The following is a 26,027-nucleotide window of genomic DNA, read 5'->3' on the forward strand; positions in this document are numbered from 1 at the left end:
TCTGCGATTTTCACTGAACAGTTTACGAAACGGAAACACGTGTTTCACTATAGAATAGCATTAGGAGATGCCTTTTTTTCATCTCCTGAAGTAGAACTCAATGTTTTTTTTTTGAAGAATACAAGTATTTATGCAGGTTCCAAAGTAGAATATTCCAAAATCTACCGCAGACTAAAGTTCTGGGTGTCTCATTATCATTTAGATCTTTCAAATCACTTTTTCACCCTTGTTGTCAACATTTCAACCTTATAACACATAATTGTGATAAGTTGTTTCTTTTCAATAGTTTTTTATAAAATCGTGGTGTCTCAACCTCAAAGACATTGTAAGAACTCTCCTCAGCTCGTCTGAAATCTAACATTCAAATCTGAATATCTTGTAGTTTTCCCTGAATATGACAGTAATCACCGTTGAAATGATTGGAATATAGTAGGACTCAATATATTTTTTTTTAAGATTACAAGTATTAATGCAGGTTCCAAAGTAGAATATCCCAAAATCTACCGCAGACTAAAATTCTGGGAATTTTATTATGATTTAGATCTTTCAGACCACGTTGAATTACTTATTTCCAAAATTCCGGCATTGAAAACTATAGATCCCTTGTTTTTGAAAAATTCAAATTTTCGTCTATGTAGTCCAGAGATTATTGAAACCGACAAAATCGGGAAGGATATTGGGAAATTTCTCCCAATTCATAGGCCAGACTGGTAGAAGAATATCTGACAAGAGTCAAGGAACATACACATTCCTTGGAGTGACAGTGATAAAATATAGTGACAAAAGGAAATATAGTATTCGCGTGGAATTGCTCCATTAGGAAAATGTTTATAATCTTGATATTTATACCTACTGCATCCGCCAGAGTTTAAAATAAAGAATTCGTCTACGTACCTATTATAGGACAAAGTTTACTTGTGATAGGGGGCGTTAGTATATCTCTGCCGGTTGAGATGTCACCCTTGAAAGTACGAGTTCACTCGTATTGAAAAAATAATTTCGGAAAATATAGTTGTGGAATGTGAAAAGATGAATCTGATTTTGATGGAGTTTCAAAGTTCTCAAACTTGAACAAACTTGCATATTGATAATATTAATAGTTTTTATAGATTTCACTACTTTGTTTTCAATTTATCTGGGTACTAATGTACTCCTTTTATTTACAGGTCGCTGAAAAAAGTTGATTTCTCAAATGAAGAATTGAAGAGAATACTGGATTCAAGTCTTACCGGTCTGAAAAAGATGTCGCCCTACACTTGATTGAAATATTCACCATCCAAGAATAATCACATAATCATTGGTGAAAAATGATTTTTTCATACGTTAAGAATATACTTAGGAATTTGATTTTGAGAAGAGTTTACTCACTATTTTTTACAATTTTCAAATTTGAGAATTATTTTTCTGCTTTCTGTACAGGGTGGTTCCTATCTAAGGTACGAAACCTCGGAAGGTGATTTCTAAGGTCGTTTTGAAGGAAGTTCCCTTGAACATATGTCCGGAGTTGATTCGTGTCTACAGGAAGTTGCAGGTATTAAAGTGATGATACCTTATTTAGTCCTCACTAAATTGGAATTATTACGTCCAGTTGCATAGCTGTGAGTCCCAGAGCCAATAATATTGGAAAAACAGTACGTCACTGCCTTGTTTTTTTTTGAATTTTGCAATTTTCCACATTGAGCAACTGAAAAAATAGTTTTTTGATCTCTTGTATTTTCTTCATATCTTACTTCGTTTTCGAGAAACAAATTGAAGCTATTCTGTTGCATAAATGAACAAAAGGAACATGAAAAGAAATTGATTTTTTATTACAATCGCAGAAATTGCTCCCCTTTTTGTCTCAAACTTAGTACTCACTATTATACTGCTCTTTTTCATAGCTATTATTAAAATTTGATTTATTCAGCTCAGGGATGTTTTCCAAATCATCTATGTTGGAATCTGTAACGCCATTGGTTTCAAAAAAAAGAATAAACATTCATCTGCATTTTCTAACAAATTATTGTCAAGTCCAATTAAGTACCTACTTATCCGCTTTAGAGACCAGCTATTAGTGATAGTTGTATTGTCATAACAGTAAAATTCAGCGTTGTGGCCAAGCAGTGATTCCATTATGAATAATTTTACTCACGCTGAATCTCTATTCATGGATCAGCAAATATAAATGCAGAAGAAGCACAGATAATTTATTAGGACAGAAATCCTAATACGGTAATTCCAAGTGGGAAAACATTTAGAACGCTACATACAAGATCATGTGAAACTGGGACTTTTGATGAAAATGCAGGTGGTGAAAGATCTGAAACACGCCTGACCTAGAAAAAACTATACTTGATGCGATAGAAGAATATCTTTCAAATAGTATACAGAAAAGCCCCAAAATTTCCTATACCCATATCATATATAGCGGGCAAAGCTCTACTGCTTCTGGTAGTATAGCTTGAACAATTGTTTTTGCTGGTTAGATGATTCATACGATGGTACAAAACAATATTTTTTCACCAAATATTTTATTTACGGACGGGGCCAATTTTTCACGAGACACTTTTATAACCTTCTATAATGACAATTTTTGAGACTACAAAAATCTCCACATCATTAGAAGATATAATTGAATTACAGCAACAACTTTCGCTGAACGATCGGGTGGGAATTATTGATGACTCCAGTATTGGCCCAGTTCTTTTACCCATTTTGTTAAAAGGAGTGCCCGTACCTGTGAGAGTCAATATATGGTTTATACACGACGTGGAGGACCTCGAACATTTCCAGCTCGCAGTCCCGATATGAATCATCTTGACTTCAATCATGTAGTCTTCTGGAGCTTTTGTTTAGAAAACTCAGAAGAAATACTCCAGGTATTATTGAACGTGTCAGACAGTCTATGACAACTCGATTGCCGTAGTGTATTTCATCAAAAGTTGAACATTTTGCTTAATCATTTCAATGAAAAAATTTCTCTTATCATTTCATTTTTTCCATGAATAGTTTTTAGAATGAGTTTAGGTGATTTTCATTTTATTTTCTCAAAAATGAAGCTAGATATGAAGAAAACATAAAAGATAAAAAAGTTGTATTTTCAGTTGCTTGATCTGAAAAAAACACAAAAACTACAAAAAACGAGCCAGTTTCGTACTTTCTTTCTCAATATTATCGCCTGTGGTGTCTATTGAGACGCCACTGGATCGGATCATTCCAATCTAGTTATTGCTGAATAAGCCCCGCATCACTCTGAGTAACTGTACCAAATTTCAATCGATTTGATTCGAGGATATTCATGTTTTATAAATACAGCACACTGTATATCTGGAACGAAGCAACTCAGGATATATGTTTATAGAAATGTTTTTTCTCTAAACAACTTAACGAATCACCCTCTGAAGTTACATACCCTAGCTAGGAATCACCCTCTATATGAGCAATAATCCTAATTTGAATACTGAAAAAAATATTTGATGAACGATGCTGGTTGAAAAGTTCATTTGTAACAATAACAGTGTGAAAGTATATATATGATTGAAATTTGGATTTCTGTTCAGAAACTAATAACAGTTGAGAATACAAACAATCAAATTCGTATAGAAACAATTCCAATTACCTCAGTAATATAAGAAATATTAGCTTGTGTTATTGATTTGTCATTAAATATATTCCGTCACTTCGGGAGTGGTAATGATGAGACTATGTTGTCTAAATTTATAGTAAGTGTGTAACCATCATGAAATGACAAACTGATTATTTTTAACAGAATTCTGAGAAACGACCAGCTTGTTTGACAAATAATTTACGCTAGACATACTACGTCTTCGATAGAACAGCCCTCTCGAGGCAAATTGAACCTGTGTTTGAATAATTTGTTATATAAAGTTGAACTTTATATACAGTGTGTAAAAGCCAAACGGAATAAATTCACTATATCGGTTACGGTACATATTTTAACAAAATCCCGAAACACGTCAAATTTAAATTATAATTTGACATACTTTAACGGAAAAATGCTGCCCCTACCTTCAACCCCCGTCGAATAACAGGTACAACCCCCAATTTTATAAATGGGAGGTATAGGCTTTTGATATATCGTTTGAAAGGTCTCTTCATTCTTTATTCAAAAATTGCTTGTTATCCTTTAAAAAACTGTAAATAATTTCCGTGGCAACGTTAGTTTAATAGGGGAGCCCAAGCGGGGATTTCGAGATTTACTAAAGCGCGGCAGATTAATATACAGAGGGATACCTTGTACCTGGTTAAGTACCTATACCAAATATGAGCCCCATATATAAGGCCGCCCGTGAAACATAAAGGATCAGATTAGTAAAAAAAAATGATCATCAGAAATTATCGGGCACGTCAGATTAAGGTAGGGTAAGTTGATTACATGCTAAAAAGTGTATATTCCAGTAATAATCTGACAATTTGAGAGTGACGAAAAGAAAGGGGAGGGCAGCTAAGTTGTAAAAAAATAACGTCACTTCGACATTCTCGAGCGTAGCTATTTTTTTATTTTGAAGGAAATAATTCAAGGATAACTAAAAATATATAATCTGATGATTTCCGCAAGCCGTGCATCTGTGTGATACCTATATTTCCCTCTCCGAGTTTCTATTCCTCTTTATTTTTCTCTATCTATTAATTTCTCACTCCGTCCTCACTCTGAATTCTGTTGTTATGACGCCATCACAGGTGATCACAGAGACTCGTTCGTGATGATGATGAAGATGATGATTCATTAATCAATTGATTATAAAAAATGAAATTTTTTTGAGCATTAAAAAAAAAATATTTTCCTATAAATACAAGTATTCTACTTAAAAAACATACACTTATTTATTTGCATGCTATTTCCTGAGCTTTTCAATGAATTGATTTCAATTATTTGAAAAAAAATTGAAAAATTTTTTTTTTGTCAGATTAGGCGAATCCCTCTAGATAATCGTCAGATTATGAGACAGAACATCTAGAACATAACGATGACCCATATATATTTTAATCTGACGGGCTTGAGTATTTCAAACTGAGGAATTTTTTTTGCACATTATGATAATGGCCGCGAGATTACGTCAGATCGAAATCGTCAGATTATTGAATGGAAGCTTTTTTTTTGTTGCACACCCCCTTAAAAAATCTGACGCGCTCGATTGAATTTTTTTTCTTTTCACTTTTAACCCTTACGTACAACCACCCGCATCATGCAAACGATCAGATTAACATACGACCCTTATTAAAAATACGTAGGACATTGATGCTATCAATATCTGACGCGCTCGAGTATGTCCATGAAACAGTATTCTTTCACATATTTAAAAATCTATAGCCGCTTCCCCCACCGATGAAAAGGTATATATTATATAACACTTTTTTCTTCTTGTCATCTAAGCTTTGCAACCTGATCTATGACGCTCGAGAAAATCCCAATTTTGCATCGTGGGCTCTCTTACTAAAACGCCTTGTCAACTTGTTTTGTATATTACAACATTAGTTGTCAGCATTTTAATTCAAGTTCAAAGTTCGTTAACTTCAAGTCTGACAATTGGTTAGATTAACGGAAATACATAAAATAACAGTTTTACCAATGATTGGTTACGGAGAGGAAATCCGAACCCAACAGGAAGTAGCTTGCCTATTTCATGAGAAATTTCCTAATTTAACGCCCATATCTCAATAAGCAAACTAGAGAAGCTGTTTCGCGAGCTTGGTCATGTGGGGCAGATAAAAAAAGCAGCTGCCAATGCAATGAGTGATGAACTCAAATTAGAGGTGAAGCTTGAGTTTGAGGAAAACAAACATACATCGAGTGTCTACTCGTAGGCATCGACTACATTCAATGTTAACCATCATCGATAGTAAACATATTTAAAGAAAATAAAATACATCCCTATAAAATGATACCTACTCAAGACCTCATGCAAGACGATTTTGATAGAAGAACTTATTTTTGTGAGCAAATATGGACATGTTGGATAACAATATCATCCAATTAGAAGACGTTATGTTTTATGATAAGTGTACTTTGTCTCTTAACGGTCATGCTAATCGGCAAAATTGCCGCTACTGGTCAACGAAAAATCCTCACTGGATGAGAGAAAAACACACGTAATACCCTCTAAAGGTTAATGTTTGGGCAGGGATTGTAGGAAACCATATCATTGGTCCCTTTTTTATTGAGGGCAACTTGAATGGCGATAATTATTTGGCACTACTTCAAAATGATGTCATTGCAAGTTTAGCAAATTTATATCCTGATCCAGGAAACCCTCAAGTTCCAGTGAATACGATATGGTTTCAGCAGGATGGAGCACCGCCACATTACCAAGTCAATTTCCGGCAATACTTCGATACAACATTTCCCAATCGGTGGATAGGGAGGCCAGGATCGATTGAATGGCCAGCGCGATCACCTGATCTTTCATCATTAGATTTACTTTTATGGGGATATGCGAAGAGTAATGTGTACAAAACGGAAGCTTCAGATTTGAATGACTTGAACGAATAATGCTTGCGATTAGGTCGGTCACGCCTGATATATTGAATAATGTCAGAAGACAGTTTCATTTGAGATTAGGATGTTGCCAAGACGTTCGCAGTGAACATTTTGAACATCTACTTCGTTAACATCCACGGTTCTCTTTCGTATTCTACATTTCATTATGTTTAGCATTACATTTTAGTTTTTGAGTGTGACATATCAAACGATATGTCACAAACCTATACTTCCCATTCAAAAAATTAGGAGTTGTACCTGTCATTCGAAGAGGGTTGAAGGTAGGGGTGGCATTTTTCGTTGAAGAATGTGCAATTATAATTTATATTTGATGAGTTTCGGAATTTTTTTAAAATATGTACAGTAACCGAAATACTAAATTTATTCCATTTGGCTTTTACACACTGTATGTCATGATATACATTCATCAATTTTGTTATGAAATCAATGATAGCTATTCCTGTTAACGAAAAACCCTCACAACACGTTTTGCTGAGTTTTTCAGTCAATAATGCCAATCTATTTTCAGTTTAGTAAATTTGTCGCGCCAATGAAACAAAATCAAATTCCTTTGCCTGAAATCTTACTCAAACTCGTTTATACAAAAAGTAATCATTCTGATAAATAAGAAGTTCTAACAAAACAATCCATAATGTTCGCGAGTATCAGTCCTGGGATTATATCTGTCAGTGATAACGGCATTGTTCGTTCTCCAATAACATCGAAATTCGATTCCACCAGCAGGCAGAAAGACTGTTGTGGATTTGACAAGTTCTTCGATTGTTTGGTGCCGTTTACAAGAGTTTGGGGTCTGCTAACTGCTATAGGTAAGTCTTTTTACTTTAATACTAGTATATTCGAAGTTTTCGGTAATACGTTGAATGATAATTGTTTAGGACATTGTGGTACAGCGAATAAAATGAATAATTATTGCCTAGAACAATACCGTATCACAAATATTGACAATTCTGTACGGCAAGCATTGTAGTTAGGTTTGAAAAATTCAAAGACACCCATTTTATTTTATACATTGAACTTCTTGGTTGGAAGACACTCTCAATTACCGCCAGTGAAATTTTGATAATTTGTTTTTCGTTACAATATTTCTATTATGTATCTACATTACGTCTACTAACTGTATCTTTAATAACATTTCATCCTTTATCAATAACACAATGAAAATAACACATAATTTTCATATTTCGTTTGTTCTCAATTATTAAAAAAAATCGTGGCGTCTCAACCTCAAAAACACTGTAAGGACTCTCCTCAGCTCGTCTCAAATAAAACATTCAAATTGTAGTTTTCCCTGAATATGATAGTAATCACCGTTGAAATGATTGAAATATACTGTCATAAGAGTAAACTTTCTTTCTTGCTGCATTCTCAAACAATTATATATACACCTTACTCCTTGCCTCTCATGTAGACCTACGACTTTGTAGCTACATGTGGAAGACACCCAATGGAAAACAACAACTAACCCAGCTAATGCCGCGCAGAGAGTTGGAGTGAAACCATCAGGCACCTGTGCAACATCTTCTATTTGGAAGATTCGTTATAAGTTATTACCCACTATGAAAAGCAGAAATTAATTTCATTTGGTCGATGCGACCAACCGATAGATCGGTTTCGTGGTACTTGCCCCATCATCAATACCGGACATGGTCTCTTCAGAACGGTATGAACCGTCTGAGTATTACGACTAAACAAATATAATTCCAGCTAATCATAAACTCTTTCTGCAGTTGATTCAGTGGGATGTCGACTGCGCCACCTAAAAACGGAACCAGGAAATAACTCCACAAACACATACTCCGGGGTGGGAGTCAGAATAATGATTAATATTCCGGAGAGGTGAAAACACCATACCCCTTGCCTCTCATGTAGACTTACAACGGTCGTATTCTTTAGGTCATATCGACCGAAAGAAATCAATTTCTGCTTTTCATAGTGGGAAATAATTTGCGACGAATCTTCCAAATCGAAGACGTTGCACAGATGACTGATGGTTTTACTTCAACTCTCTGCGCGGCGTTAGCTGGGTTAGTTGTTGTTTTTCCGTTGGGTACCTGGCACACGTATTTACCAAGTCGTAGGTCTGTCTATATATGTATATGTATATATATATATATATATATATATATATATATATATATATATATGATTTGTTGTTCTTCCGGGTGTTCATCCGTTGGGTACTATTCGATAGTCGACGTTTCGCCAGTTACACCTCTCGAAGCGAAGCAGTAACTCGTCTTGATAATGCCATCTGAGATGATGGCGAAACGTCGACTATCGAATAGTACCCAACGGATGAACACCCGGAAGAACAACACATCATATTCTACCATCCGTGAAAACCTACATTGTAATATATATATATATATATATATATATATATATATATATATATATATATATATATATATATATATATGTCAAAAATGAAACAATTAGTGGACACAACACTCCAAAAAGTGTTTCTGGCTATTGGCCTCATCAGCGCAGTGCAGCCAAGTGTAAAGATGGGCAACACTTGTTTGCCGAAAGCAGGAAACAACACATACGTACGGAGTCAACAACAGGCGCCAACCGCACATTTGTGGTTCCAGTTAGAAGACCCAGGCTACCTGCGTGCCATCCGGGTCCAGGATATAAATACAGAGAGAGATTTTATCATAGTACCTAATCAAAAATGATTAGGTACTATGAAATTTTATAAGTGTATTCGATATGAGGTTTAAGTCGATTTTTCATACTATTGAGTGATGAGGGTGCATCACACCGAACATTTTTTTTAACATTTTTTGGACAACATTTTTTGGTTCTATTTTTTTTCTGATATGGCATTGAAAAATACATATCACCCTTCAATTTTTACCCTTTTAACACCAACCCCAATTTTTCAATAGCATTTCATTAATTAAATCATTGTTATTTCCGCCAGGCGTCTATTGGTGCCATTTCTCACTCAGTAAACAGCACGGAGTAGAGATGAGAACGAAACCGGTCTGCTGTGTCTTCCACACAATAAGCCTTCTCTCACTCCGTACTCAGTTTTCGGCCACTATTAATGTTTATCTATCGAGCGGAGATACAGTTTGCGATGCCACCGAAGTTGTGAATTATTCAGCATAATTTTTCAACTCATTCAGTTCTCCAGGCATGCCACCGCATAATTCACAACTGAAGGTTGGATCGCTCAGTAATTTGAATTCACCACGGCTGTGCAACAGCACACGATTAGTCATTTGAAAAATTCATGAAAAACATTGTCGAAGCCAGTATTTTGAATGGAAAGTACTGAGGTGAAAATATATTAATACCACCAATCCCTATTATACCTGTGCAATTCACAAATATATTGGCATTTGCAATGATTATTAGTAAGTTTTAAGGCCAAACAATTTCCGCTTTAGGCTTGAATTTGAGCACACTATGTTTTTCACACGGACACACCATGTTGTACACACTCGAAGCCATTTTAGTCCTCCTTCTAATCAGGATTATGAATGACTACAGAAAATACTATGAGATCCAAAAATCATATTTTGTAATATCTATATTTGAAACTGAGTACAATGGAGTTTTGTTCGTTTTAGAATTGCATCAGAAAAGCTATTCATCTCGACCGCCTACAGTCACGTATGTGGTTGCTTGTTCAAACGACGGCATCTCAGTTTGAAAGCCTAATTAAGTTCAGACAACGTGCATTCTTTCAAGAGTAATTTCAAAAGGGAGTTATTCACTGTTTTTCGCGAAACTTTATGATGAGAGCTATTTTCCTTTCCGTATAACTTCGTATAAACATTGCAGCATCATCATTCTCCAGTTTTGCAAATACTATAATTTTTATTTGATTTATGTAGGAACGCATTTTCTGGATTAAACTGAAGATGCGGCAAAATCTCATCATTTTTCTCCTAACCTTAATACAAACTGAAAGGAACGCAATGTGACCTACATTTCTGTGTGAATTTGATGTTTCGAATAATTGTATTGTATAAATGAAAGTGGTATATTTTTCAACCGAGGTCAATTTTTGGATGATTTCCACATTTTTTCAATGCACAATTGTGTTGAAATGTATTTTTATGTTAACCAGCTATAACCCTTCACAAACGACCACTGTCAGAAGTTGAAACTTGTGCGAGCTGGGGATTAACGAGGTCTTATATTTCAACGTGCAGCTCCCTGCATGGGTAAGACGATACCCAGTGAATATTGTAAATTTTACTATTGGAATGGAACCTAGATTTTTTAAGGCGGTTGATTGAATGACTAGAGCGAACTACTCACGCTATGAATTATTTCAGAATAGCGTACCCCACAGCTATTTTCAGAATTTGATTTGCATGTTTTTTGCCTTAAAATTCGTCTATGAGTATGGTACACTTTTCAATGAAACGACCTTCTAACGGCAAACCTTGGTTCAACAGAAATTGCGAGTAAGCTGTCCCCTTCAAAAATATCGCCTACCGGCAGTGGCGCAAAAATCCCAGTGCCGAAAACCGAACCAGCTTTATTAATGCTCGCAACAGCTGCACACTTAGGATACATGAAAGCAAAGAACTTTGGATAAACTGTTTACCATTCTAAACGGGTCTAGATCATTCTGCTCGGTAGTTAAAGCTGTTAAACAGAACTTTACAAAATCCACAATTCCACCGCGAACACAGGCGGATGGTTCAATTGCAACAACTACTAGCAAATCTACTAGCTGAACAATTTGCGTCCCACTCCACAGTTGATTTGTTGGGAAATGCACCACCTACTATTCCCACACTATTCCCACACTGAAAATGAAAGAAAATTAGTTGCATGCTCATGCAGACCTGCCACTTTGTAGGTACGTGTGCCAGATACCCAACGAAAAAACAGCAACTAACCCAGCTAATGACGCGCAGAGAGTTGAAGTAAAACCATCAGGCATCTGTGTCTTCGATTTGGAAGATTCGTCGCAAAATATTTCCCACTATGAAAATCAGAAATAGATTTCGTTCGGTCGTGCAGTGGACAGCCCACTGAATCAACTGCAGAAAGAGTTCATGACTAGCTAGAATTATATGTTTGGTCGTGATACTCAGCCTGTTCACAGCGTTCTGAAGAGACCATACCCGATTGGGTGTCTTTTGGAAGTCAATGAATGCAACAATCTAATAATCTTGTGATTTTATATGAAGTTATCTGAAATCATTTGACAACAAAGTTTTCAGGTTCTAGATTTTTCTCTCGTTGTCAAGAGAAGTCAGTTCAAATAAAGAGACACACTGTTTGTCTTGCTGATTTTGGTGCACGAATTTGATATTTGAGTTGGTTCCTCTGAAAGAGAAGGACATATTAAGAGCAGATACTTGTTGGTTCACAGATGGATCAAAAATACCTTCAGGCTCTGGTGTGGGTGTTTTCAGTTGCAAACTCAGGGCAGAGATATAAGCCCGCCTAGAGACCTATGTGACTGCATTTCAAGCGGAAATCTATGATATTGAATTGTGTGCGGAGAGATTGGTAGAATACAACCTCACACACAAGTCAATAAAAATTTGCTCGGACAGTCAAGCGGCGTTGGAAGCTCTTGGCTCCAACCGAGCAACGTCTAAATTGGTAGCAAATTGCCAAAAACGACTCTCCTTGATAGGAAGACTTAATGAATTGTCTCTGGTCTGGATTCCTGGCCACATTGGCCTGAGAGGCAACGAGGCTGCTGACTCCCTTGCAGAATAGGGTGCTGCAAGTAGCTTCATCGGACCAGAACCTGTCATTGGCATAGCTTTAGGTCTTGCCAAACAAACAGTGAATACCTGGATGACAAGAAGATTCAAAGACTTCTGGCAAAATCTTCCAGGATTGGCTTACTCCAAGGCGTTCATTCTCCCTTTGAAGCTTGAAACCAAACAGTTGTTGGACTACAGTAGGGATGAACTACGATGACTAACTGGTCACTGTAGTTTGAATCATCATATGCAGATACACGGACTGTCGGAAAACAGTGTGTGTCGCCTCTGTTTGGAAAATGATGAAACAACTGCGGACCGAATCAGGTTACCAGAGTTTGGTTGAACCACACTCCTACCATCTAACCTGAAAGATCACAAACCAAATAAACCAATCGGCTTTGTTAAGAAGCTGGGTTTATTTGGTCGAGTTTGAATAAGTGTGAGTCACAATAAACTCTTGAGAATGGGTGAAGGGTCGAATAGATCCACTCACTTTTGATCTAACCTAACCTAACCTAGGTCGTCTGCAGACGAACAACCTTTTCTGCAGATTTCTGCAGACGTTGCAGAAATCAACCTGAGAATTATTACTGGCTGTGTTAGAAACTGCAGTTACTATACTATATCTTTGTGCATTAAAGGTAGGAGAATTCGCTTGAGAAAGGTATTATATAGCGAAAGACGTGTTGCGGTTGTTTGCGGTTTTGTAAACAACTGGCTAGTGAAAATCCAACAATGAAATGTACCTCGAATAGGAGAAGTCTGTCAGAAATGGTAGTTTTAGAAAATATTCAACTCAACTCCATTTGAATGATCGGTTTTTCACAGTTTTCATTTCTTGAATTTTCTGCCATTTTTCCATAAAGAACCGAATAACAAAGCATCGTGAATAAATCAGGCAGAAACTAGAGAAAAATAACTCCTACTGCTGGAACTTCGACGCCCTGTGCCAAATCTCATCCAGGAATTATTAACGGGACTGGATGGGGGATTAATAAAAAGCCATTCGAGAGAACGTTATTACTTTTTGATGCAAATCTTGTCCATTTGTCACTTAAGAGCTCCACTTCCTGAATTCTTTATTGGATTCATTCATATCGAGCTGGATAGAAATTGTCACATCCGAGAAATTTTGACAAATAGTTACGCGTGGAAAATCAGGATTTGGGAGAATAAGTGAATACTACACTAGGAGTGGAAAATTATAACACAAGCACAAAAATGAGGGTCATTGATCGTATTTGAAAATTTTTCAGCATAGTCTGCCTAGATAAGGTAGATGGTCAAGCAGTTAAAACAGTAATTCCTGGATTTTCGCCATGGCAACTGCAGAGGTGTGTGTCGGTGCGTTCCCTTGGCGAAACAGGATTTTCTTCTTATGCAAATGTGGCCGTTTTTCCGCAAGTTCTGCCTTCAACTTGTCAAGTAGTTATCGCTGTATGCGCCTGTAATTGTTTTTCCTTCTTGAAAATAATCTTTTAAAATAACTCCATGACTATCCCAAAAAACAGTCGCCATCACTTTCCCAGCCGATTGAATTGTGTTTGCTTTTTTGTAGCCGGTTTCCCCTTTGCATTCCACTGTTTGACTGTATTTTTGTTTCGGGCGTATATGGTGTATCCAAGTTTCATCTACCTACAGTAATCAATCGGCGCCAAAACTTGGATTTACTGCGCCCAAACTGGCTCCAACAGAGCATTGGAAATGTTATTTCGTTATTGGTCTAACGTGAGCAAACGCGGACAGGTTTCTCATGCTGGACTGTTGATTTAATATGTGACAAATACGTTCTTTTGACATGTTCATACCCCCTGCTATCTCTCTCACTTCAGTTCGGTGTTCGTCTAGCACCATTTGGTGAACTTTGGCGATGTTTTCGTCGGTAGTTGCAGTTTTTGGACTTCCCAAGTGTTTATCGTCTCCCAAGCTCTTACGGCCACGTTCAAATTCAGCTGCCCAAAATTTCACTGTGATAAATGATGCTGCAGAGTTCCTTTACACATAATCTAACTCATCTTCGATTTGCATAGGTGTATTGCATTTCAAAAACGAATATTTAATAACAGCTCGAAACATACCAGTGAGGTAAACTGCATGAATATTCTACATATATGAATCGCTAGACCAGTATACAGACATCTTAGTTAGGTCTTCAAGTGAAGTATCGAGCCGTATTGAGCCCCATCGAAGACTAACAACTGAACAATTAGAATGCCGGACAGGCACAAGGATTGCTCATTTACGTTGGCCAACAAAATTCAGGGATGGAGTTGAATGCTTCATTATACACAGCGCACAGTGGTGCCAGAGCGAAAAAAATTGGTTTTCAACGGCGTTGATTTATATTATCTATAGAATCTAGGAACGGTATGATTTTTTCCCTGTTTCAAGGGTATTCCCATTAATTCAGGCCCACTGTCAGAATAATGAGACATGTGAATAAAAACTAGCACTTTCTAACTAGCATATGCTAGGTCTAGTAGGTATTTGGTCTAATCAGTGTGAATAAAGATTTGTAGAAAATACTAGGGCAAGTCTAGTAGAATCCGGAAAAACCCAAGCACTTACTCGCAGGGTAGTACATGCTAGACCAAGTAAATACTAGGTTTTAACGTTCCTGACACGATACGTTCTCCCCTCCACTACCTTTCAGTCTACTCCACATCGGCGGCCCCTCTCTCACTCTGTTCAACCACGTGCTAGAAGATGTATTCATCATCAGAAGAATCTGACAATGATTTTAATAAAATAGAAAAAATTTATCGCACTCTGTTTGTACGTCTCCTTTCGGATCACATTGTCTTACTTAGCAAATCAAAAACCTTTGCTGTGATGAATGCTAAGAAATAAGCTTGGGAAACCTTACGTTATGACTACTGTGGTGCATTGGGGAAACAAGTTACTATAGGCCAACTGATAGAAGTATTGAACAATGTGAAGTCTACCGTCAAGAAGAAGACTGACGTAAAAGTGACGGGAAACAGGAAAATAAAACTACAACCGTAGGAAAAATATTCTTGGAGTTGATAGAAGATGATAACCCAGTATTCCATAAAATCTCGGGTAATATTTCAGTTGGTACAAGTGCCGGGCCCCCAGTTCAGCAACCAACCAGTGATGACATCCAAGAAAGTTTGCCGAATACAGAAACTGAAGGGAAACCGAATAAAAATGAAGAATCGAACAGCCAAGAAACAAAGAAGCCGATGAAAACTAAATCTGATGCTGACCACCACAAAAATGAAATCAGAAAAAGTGAAAAAACTGTGTCGAATCATGAAGCAGATGAAACTAAAGACCTGTCCATACCGCAGTTGCAAAGGATTGTTTTGTTGCAACAATACAAACTGAATTAGATCAAACTGGAGAAGGAAACTATATTGTTTGAAACCATGAAGAAGCAAACCGTTGAAAAGTACCCAAACTGATGTAACTGTTGATGATTACCATACTCTATTCACATTGTAATCAATTGTAAGCTACATAAGTTGTATTTTCCTTTGGATTGTAATAATGTAGGATTCTTAGGATTATAATTCTTACCATTGTAATCAAACTTGTAATTTGAAATAATTCAGTAATGGTGTTAATAAAAACTAGTATATAAAATAAGATGATTTCATTTAGTAAATGATCAAAACCCATATCCCAAAAAAAATTATTTTTAAAATATACAAAATTGTGTGCAAGTAGGTGCTTGCGTGAGAAAAACATGAAAACGTTACTAACTAAGTTCAATTTCACAAAAACAATTTCCTCACTGAGTATTCAAATACGCCATCATATTGGCACGCTTGTCTTTACCTCTTAATGTTGTGTCGGGATTTTCATAACGAACCACCCCAGGTTGGTCATCTTCATTTGGGACGCTATCAAGATCCCCATACTCAAAGTCATCCTTTAGCTGCTTGGCAATGTTGTGTAGCACAGCGCAACTGACTACCAGTTGTGGACTGTTGTTTAATGCAACTCTGACACAGTTTCCCAGGATTGAGAATCTCCTTTTCAACTGGCCAAAACACAAAACACCTTTCTATTATAACCCTTTCTTTAGTATGGATGAGATTGAACTCTCGTTCTTGATGCGTTCGTGGAGGCTTGAACGGTGTAATCAACCACGGCGATAAACCGTATCCTGAATCTCCTAAAAGACGAATTGCTCCATCATACTGTGACACGATGTCTCTGACATGACTATTCCTCCACACTCTGCCGTCGTGAAACTGCCGAGCCACTCCGCACTAATACTTGTAAACTGTTTCAATGCATTGCATGTTGCCTGGACATTTATACTAGGATATCCTTTTCTACAAATATCCTCATCACCGTGCAGCCCAGGCTTTTGTATCTCAATTTGAGTACAATCAAGGAAACCAATTACAGAAGGCAAACGAAAATGTCTCTGCCACAAAACTTTAGCCTCGGTCATATCTTCAGCTGTAGTTGGAAACAGTATCCAATTATTTGATTGTTCGACTACTCTACTCATCACGTACCTTATAGTCTTGTAACCAGTAAGTAGTACGATGTACACCCACATCTTGAGCTACACCAGACTGAAAGCCGGGATCACCCAAAAACCTCACAAATATTTCCATTTGCTGTCTTCTGGAAATACCACCGCCACGAGTACCACTTTATTCAAGAAACTGTGCCGCAAGGAAATCAACACTCTCACTGTTTAACCTTAACAGTTTTTTACGTTTATTCCAGAGCGAATAGAATGAATTTTACGTTGACGAATAGGCATAAACTCAGCCATGATCAACAACAAACTGTGGACTGAGTAGATAGGTAGTAAATGCTAGGAAAAAGTCTAGCATGCCCCAGACCAGGTTTGAAAATATCGAAGCATATGCTACAGAACAATCTACTTCAAAAGTTTTATTCACACCATTTTTTAAACATTTACTACTCGTCCGGGAAAACTCTAGAACTTACTACCCCTAGCAAGTGCTAGTGTGTTTATTCACACAAAACGTAGCGTTTACTTAAGAAATCCCTAGTATTTGCTTATACTAGTTTTTATTCACATCACTGAATGGAATTTTAACCAAATTACACACTACTCTAAATGAGTGATATATTATTGAGAAAGAGGAAGAAAACATTATCAAATTACGAATACTAAATAAGCATTGAGAACAGCTATGATCACAAAAAAAGCTGTAGCTTCTTCCGAGCTGTGGAAGGTAACTTTCCAAACTAGACATGTTAAAGTGAAGCTTAGAACGATAATCATCTGCCTTAATCTGCCTATCCGACCATAACATCGCAACGAATGAAAATAATCAGATTATACCATTGTTGCACTATCAACTTTGTCTAGTCATGAGTTCTATCAAAATTGAATACCGTAATTTGTGTGAGTGCAAAATCACCCTGAACTTGACGACGAAAACATTTCTCCAATACTGATAACTCTAAGCAAGAGTTTTATGCCAGATATTGATAAAAAAGGATAAAGTAAATCTGGACCAAGCGAGGTGTCAAAAAAATCACCAGACCAGGAAACCACAGGATGTGTTGGGAGACCAACTAAGACTTTGATGATTGTGGTGACGGGAGCAAGAGAAATAAACTACGCATACCAACAAAGCATGATTAACGCAGCGGCGACACAAGAAGACCACGATAAATACGAAGCTTTGTCAGCCGATCAGGCATTAGCTATATTTTTCCAGCCCAACCTGACAAAATATCAGCATGAGATGATTCGTCAAGCGTTAAAAGACCTTGGGTACGATGTATTTCCAAGTTATAAAAAATTAATCCTTTCAAAGAAGCAGTGCTACCCTGAAAATTTATCACTCAATGAAACATTCGCAATGGTCCAACAGCAGAATTTGCTTGACCACACTGCCAAATGAATTCTGAAAAGGAAAACTCTAGAAGAACTAAAAAAATCAAATAATCATGAAATTATAGTATTTATAAACTTATATTATTTACAAAATCATCTAGTCTTCTGAGCGTTTTCTTGATTTTTCAATTGTTAGCATTATTTACTTGGAATTTATATTCAAAATACGTGTTGCAACTTGTTTTGATGACTAAAAGCTATTCCGAAAATCTCAAAAATCATTATGTTGCCAATAAGCTTCCATTTCATCATTAGTTCTTCAATTTTTTTCGAAATTTCAATAAAAATAGTTGGACTTTGATTCGTTCTCGAGATATTGAATTTTTTCCCCTTTTTTGCCATTGGGCTGGTCGCTGGAATGTAATACACCGAAGCATCTGACAAGTTTTGACTTCCATTTTCTTTTCAAATGAATTACTTGCGAGGATAAGAAAACGCTCATTCGAATGTATTGAAGGAAATTATATTCCTTTCATCTATTTTTCAATAAGTATTTCCACTTCTTTCACCTTTTTTTTCTGAGGAATTCCTTCAATTTTATTCATTCCGCCAATATTTCCATTTTCAGTAACAGAACAATATCAAAGCTACTGAACATTTTTCCAGAACTTGCAATCTATTATTTCTTTTCGCAACATTCTTGCAGTTATTTCAGTTCTCTAGTTGAAGAAAGTGGCGTAAATGTTCATGTCTCACGAAGTGGAAGAAACCATTTGGGAATAGTTGTAGCGTTACTTTTTTATTTTTGTCCGCTATTTAACGAAGTTTTGACCCTTCTGTCAATTCTGTATAAGTATATCCTTCGAGAAATGTAGAATTGAGTTATTTGAGATTGCTTTTATCAAATTACAGACCAAGAAAATATCGAGGAAACTGAGGAATAAAAGTATCTCACAATAAGCTATAACGGGAATACGACTTCGACAAATATTTGTTGTTTGTTCTATTCTGTCTTCAGAATATTTCATTGTACACAATGGACTGGGCAGCCAATCTCAATAACATTTCATCTTCCCCTCAATTTCTTTGAATGTAATTGCAGTGAGTTGATCAGTTTCATTCGTGAACTAGAATTATACATATACTAAGTGACAAAGAAAAGTAAACACCCATTTATATTGAAAATATTTTAATAATGTTTTACTTACATACTTGACAGATAATAGCAAAGAAACGAGTGAGTTTTCCGAGAAATCGAATGGTCGTGAAACCAGTGAAGTTCAGTAGTGTGTTGCAGATCTTCGATGTCTTATACACTTCTGCATATGTTTGGGCATTGTCCTGATGGTGGTCTATATCTTGTTGGGGTATCTTATTCCACTCTACTTCTAACTCATGTCTGAAGTGCTGCCGAAGACTGTGGGAGCTGTTGTAGATTCAGCAGTCTGCGACCAAGAATATCCCACACATGTTCGATCGGTGAAAGATCGGGCGATCTGGGTGGCCATGGTAAGCGGTTAAAGTCATGCTCATCCATGAAGTCTAGAGTTACTACAGCTACATGCGGTGTAGCGTTGTCTTGTTGAAATATGAAATTCTCGATGGTCTCAAGATATGGAAGGTCATGAGGCTTCACTACTTCGTGAATGTAACAAAGAGCTGTCATGTTGCCTCTAATGAAGACTGAAGGTATCCTGCTACCATATACAATGACACCCTTACCATTAAACTAACAGTATGATTAACATGCCTTTCCACATCAAACTGGGGATCTCGTCTTTCACCCCGTATATGTATATGAGACTGACATAAACCATGTCAAATTCCTATTTCATTATTGATGTTGCTATTTATCGGTCGCGGTCACTAAAATAATAATGGTTGAAAATAGATATCAAAAGGGTGTGTGAAGGAATAAATCACGCCTTCCATGTTCTTTGTTTCTCCTCTGGAAAAAGCAGAAATTAACAAAATTATAAACACAGTGTTACTTTTAAAAAGTGTACTGACTGAAAATGAAGTCCTTTCAAGCTTGAAGTTACGATATAATGTTAGATAAAAAAAATTGTTTTGTTGAACTACGCGAACCGCAATAAAACCTCTCCAATTTGAAATAAGTGTACGGGTGCAGTCCTAGCCAACTTTGTCAACTCAATTAAAAGTTTGAACATTCGAAATTAATGCATTCACTATTCACTGGAGTCGGTTGAGAAGATACTTTATTGTAAGTGACAGGGTTTTTCACCATTTCACAGCCTGGCAGTTTGTGAAAATATTCGTTAGGCGAATTGTGTAATGAATATTATATAAAACTAACTGATAGTTATTTGAAGTTCCACTTAATAATTGAAAGATATATTCATATTCACGAATGTCCTTTGCTCATATTGAGGTTTCATTAGAAGTGAAGGTGAAGGTGAAGTAATGAAGTTGTCGAAATATAGAAGATTGAAAATATGATTTATTAAGTACTAGAATTCCAACTGATTTGAATAAGTTGATGACGCCATATATCATCAACTTCCTTATGTCAGCTACAATCAACGATTATGGACATACAGGATTGCTTACTTTTGCGATTTTGTTGGACACGTCACGTGATCTCGTGACGTAACAGTGGTGACTCTGGATTGATTCGGTACTGCACTTTTGAATTAAAATAAACAAATTTCATGTAAATCTCTCATTAAAATATTACTTTTATATAGGATTAAATACTTAATATAAATGGATTAATAGTAAGTAAAAATTTTTCTTTTGTGGATGATAGGGCGAACTATTTTGTCCTTTTTAAAAGTGAGAGGTTTCATCAGTTTTTTATTATTTTCGTGAAAAGTGTAACTTCCACAAAAATTTTGAAATGAACTTTATTTTAGATAATAGTATCATTTAAAAAATGTTTTATAATTTTTTGTTCCATCTTTTATAGTAAACGCTTAATAATCAAAAATATATATATAAATAATAAATTGTTTATAGGTGTTTTTATTAATCTGACAGAAAATACATGATACGGTTTTTATTTATTTATTAAGAAAATGAGAAATTTAGATAGAATAATTCAACTTAAATTTTGTTTCATAAATGATGAAATTGATAAATCTACAATTTGATATATTATAATACTATATTAGAGCAAAAAGGAACTACTTTATCCACAAAGTATATTTGAATTAATTTTTTTTGCATGAATGTAGAAAAATAAATTTAAAGGACTTAATGTATTACTTTATTTAATTTTCGATTTTTTTTCTATTATTAGAATTGTTTAATTTTTTTCTTTCAAGTGACCTATTTTCGTCGGCCTTTAAGTTATTATAGTTCATTCTGATAATTGTTCTAATTCTAATAATCTTTCCTTTTTGAATTTTTTTTTGAAAGAGTTTTCACAACTCCTTGCCCTTTTCTAAATTCATTTAAATGATGTTTTTCGAAAAGTTTGTTCCACTTTTTAATTCTTTCTAACCAATTATCTGTAGGTTTAATAGAAGAAGAAGGTATATTATAATTATGATCTTCTGCTTTTACTTTATAAGTATAATCGCCCAAACCAGGTAGATCATTTTTATGCTTTTTAGGAAAGTATCCAGCAATATATTTTGAAGAGTCCTCTGTTGAAGGAATGTTAGTAGAAATATCAGAACTACTAGATGGAAATAAGCTACTGCAATTTGATCCTATTGTCTGCTCTAAAATCGTGTCTGCTTTAATTTCAATTTTCACCATTTTCATGACTTTTTGAGTAATATATTCTTCTATTGTCGGTTCTTCAGTATTTACGGCAGCCTGGAGGATGGTAGAATTTTTTCACAGAATGATCATTCTGATTCGGTAAATTGCTTCCAATGGACTACGATGTTCATTTGGACCACGGCTTCTAATTTGAGAAAATCCATTTTTGAGAGCGAATTTATCTCCTCTTTTGCAGCAAAGTTGTGGAAACCACATCCTTAGCAATAGGAAAAGAGTAAAATATCACATCAGTAACACCACTTTTCTTTAAAGTCAACTGATTGCTTTTGCAAGTTGACACTGCACAAATACGACCAGGCATTTTAACTAAAAATTACAAGGTTATTTAATGGTTAGACAATTATTGCTATTACTTACAAAGATGTGAATATTTTCAATTTGTACCTTAATTTAATTTGAAAATGTTCAAAAAATAAAAAAAAGTTCCACAATGGCAAAAAACAAACCTCAAAACGGAAGAAAATAACAGTCTTATGTGGCGTCTACTCGTTACACCAGTTTAAAAAATGTCCAAAAGCACAAAAAATACGACTTTTACAATAACAAACTCAATGTTTCAGAAAACATAATTGGTATAGTTCAATAAAAATTTAATCAAAATAAACAAAAACAATGTAATACTGTCCGAAAATAATCCTCAAAAAGTGTTAAAATAACACACAGTCTTATGGCAGCTACTAAAATTGTCAACAGTGTTACGTCACATCTGCTCGGCGCTTCTTCAACGTGGCGATATATGTAAGTAAGCAATCCTGTATGTCCATAATCGTTGAGATACAATGCCATCCAAAATAACTCACTATATGGTCAGTCCAATACCGGTAAGAAGCTTTCATTTTCAACTTCGAATATTGTCGATCAAAATAATTGTACTTCTGGAAGTGTCAAATGTCAAATGTCGAATGTCAAAGTTTATACTCCTCATCTTGTCGTTATATTTGTACCTCTTTATTTTAGTTAGTATTTGAAAAGCCAATCAGTAATGCTCTCGAAAGATAAAATTCATTAAGGAAGGTCGAGGAGCTCAGAAGGAATACGACAATATAGTTAATATCTTGAAATTGATAGATATAAATCCATATATTCACGTCGTCTGGATTTTATGGTAGAAGTTCGGTTGTCTGAAAATGTTATGTCTGTGACGGGGGGCGATACATGTGTGAATACTGGTTGTTTGAAAAGTTGTGTCTGTTTCATTGTCATGTTTTTTGGTATCTCCATATCTCAATAAGTATTTTTTCTAATGTTTCGTAGTGTACACTGATCGATAGAGATTTTTGTACTCTATACTTTGATTCTATTCATTTTTTTCTAATTTTAATTTTTCACCTCTTTTCAACTCATTACTGTAAGATGTCGTTGAGCGATTTTTGCCCTATGTGTGCCTAGGAATTCAAATTGAACCAAAGCGCTGCCGAATTAGCTCAAAGAAAAAAACCAGGCATTTGGCAATGATACTGTTAAAATGAACGACATTCGTTTGCAAAATTTCGTTCCGGAGATTGAAGCTTCGAAGATGAGTCCCGAAGTGATTAACCTACAGTAATCCAAGATGAGGATTTGAGGATCCTGGTGGAAACTGACCCATCACAAACGGTGCGTGGGATGGTGGAAGAAGTGGTGGTTAGCTCCTATGCGGTTTCTGATGGTTTGAAACGTATTGGAAAGGACAAGAAGCTCGAAAAGTGGGTGCCGCACGATTTAAACGATTGGCAGGAATTGTCACATTTCAAGATCTGTTTTCCTTTGCTTTTGCGCAACCAAAACGATCCTGTTTTAGATTGTATTGTCACGTGTGATGAAAAGTGTATCGATTATGACAACAGAAGATGTTCAGAACAGTGGTTGTACACCTATGAAACACTTAGGCACTTCCCAAAAGCGAAAACCACCCAAAAACAAGACCATGGTTCCTGTATGATTATCAACGGCTGGTGAGATTCACAACATCTCAGCAGAGTTCTATTATGGGGAAACCGACTAAATGTATCGAAAATTGCGTCAGCAGCAGCCGGCACTGATCAACATAAGATCCTGCTCCATGACAACGCCCGTCCTCACGTTTCACAAATCACGAATTGAGTGTCGACGTTTCGCATCACCCACCATACTCCCCAGGCCTCTCGCCAACCGGCTACCATCTTTTCAAACACTTCATAACTGCTTCACTAGAAGCAGTTATGGAAAGCAAAAGAATAGTGGAATTGCGTAACAAATACTTAGAACAAATAATTAAATATAGACAAGAACCACGGCGAATTTTCTATTTGGGTATGACACTCACGACACAGTTACGAAAGGGTGTTCGAGAATGTGTACGCCTAACATGCCTGCAAACAAAGGATCGCAATTAATCATTGTGCATTGTAAAGGATGTGTTTCGAATTCTTTGAAATTATGTGGGAAAAACCTGGTGATCGCAATGTTGACTATCATAAGAATATAGAAGCTAATTAAAAAAAATGGTTTGAAAACACATTTATCCCAAATTTGAATGCGAATAGTGTAATAGTTCTTGACAACGCTTCCTATCATTCGCGACAGCTCATCAAAGTACCGAATAAAAATTCGAGGAAAGATGAAATACAAAGTTTTTTAATGGATAACAATATGTATTTTGAAGATGTATTTTAACTATACCAAAAACCAACTACTTGAAGTTTTACAGACTAAAACATTTGAAAAAGTGTATGCCCTTGAGAGTATTGCTGAGAAGTATGGACACACCGTTCTGAGAATTCTTCCCTATTTTTGAGTTTTGAATTCCGTTGCGTTGATTTGGGAAAAATTGAAACAAAGCATCAGGCGTGAAAATAAGGAAGAAGTATCTAATATTGCCGAAGAAAACTGACAGAAAATTAATTTTTAGTTGGAAGATAGTTTTGGAAAGATGGAAAGCACATATGCCTATTTGAAACCAGTGTTTGTAAATTCAGATCCAAAATTAAGACTTTGAGGTCAAAATTTTGACAGAAATCTCGAAATTTCGATTTTAATCTTGAAATTTCGACTTCATTCTCTGAATCTCGACTTTCAACTCAAAACTTTGCCTTTGCACTCGAAACTTCGACTAAGATTTCAAAATTGCGACTTTTATCTCGGCTTTTAAGTCAGAATTTCGAAATAGAAGTCGAAATTTAGAATTTAAATTCGAAATTTCGAGTTTTGAAGTCCGAAACTTTAAGGAATAATAAAACATAACATGTAGCTCATTTGTGCTTCTCCTTTCCTCTTACTTTCGAAGTGGGGCAATTGATTTCATTAAACGAATGTAGCAATCAAAATATGGTCGTATTGGGTGTTTTGATCACGACGGCCTGAATCTTGGCAACTTTATTTGAAAACATTTTAGAATATATGTGTTACTCTACAACTGGTTCTCAAAAAGTTTTTCTGATGAATGCTTTTTCGAATTTTCGAAGTTAGTGTTGCACTCGAAAACAAGGTTAAGCGGAGTGTTGAAAATCATACGCGCGAATAGAAATGTCAAAATAAAGATAGATTCCTCATAATTTTTTTCTGAAATTTTGTTGGGAGTTTATTCTTCATTTTTGTGAGGCACTGTATTTTTAATTTGACATTTGTTCCATGCGAGTAACGATAATTAAATAATATCGCTTTCTAGTGATTTCAAATAGGCTCCACTGCATTTTGTTGGTTCACTAATTGTACGGAGATTGAATCAAATCATTTATTTCAAATCGGAAACATTATCCAAATCAGCATTCGCATAACGTGTGAAATCTGATGACTATTCAGTTCAATTAAAATTTTCAATTATGATATGTCTGTCCATTCAATAGTGTCACTTCTCTATTCGAAAATTCAGTAATATCATGTTACCGTGTCATTAAAACATAATTTAAACACATTCAGAGTGGCGAATTCAGTTCCACAGAATGTCGTATAACAAATTTAATTATTTTATAACCTTTCTGCAGAGAGTTTGTATCAGTAGAACCGAACGTGACTTATACTGAATATATTCAGGAACAAATTGTACGAAAGGAATATAGTGATAAATTTGTTAGAACAGTGAACAAAATTACACCTTTAGTGAAATTGATTTATATCAAATACGACTCATTATTCAAAGAGCTTTTTGAGGCTGTGGACCCAATGTATTACGAGTGAATGCATTTTCAGAATATTTCTTTGTGAATGTTAGGAGTTTTATACTTCCATTATCTGAAGAGGGTCAATTTCAAATGGAAGGTCATTAGGATCTCTTTTCAATACTAGCTCTTTTTTTAAATTTAATGCATTAGACCAG

At 35.7% G+C, this 26,027-nt stretch overlaps 1 protein-coding gene across 1 annotated transcript in view; it reads left to right on the plus strand.

The window, feature by feature from the left end:
* The first annotated feature begins 6,852 nt into the window (after positions 1-6,852).
* The window catches only part of LOC141481928 (uncharacterized), a 259,495-nt gene continuing 240,320 nt past the window's right edge, over positions 6,853-26,027 (plus strand). The window contains exon 1 of the mRNA XM_074174302.1: positions 6,853-7,305. Within this exon, the coding sequence (XP_074030403.1) occupies positions 7,131-7,305 (175 nt within the window). The 5' untranslated portion in view covers positions 6,853-7,130. The remainder of the gene's footprint in view (positions 7,306-26,027) is intronic.

This window comes from Leptinotarsa decemlineata, unplaced genomic scaffold (genome assembly GCF_025532065.1).
Source record: "Leptinotarsa decemlineata unplaced genomic scaffold, Ldec_3_MD MMD2_tig00000576_RagTag_RagTag, whole genome shotgun sequence".
Taxonomy (NCBI): Eukaryota; Metazoa; Arthropoda; class Insecta; order Coleoptera; family Chrysomelidae; genus Leptinotarsa; species Leptinotarsa decemlineata.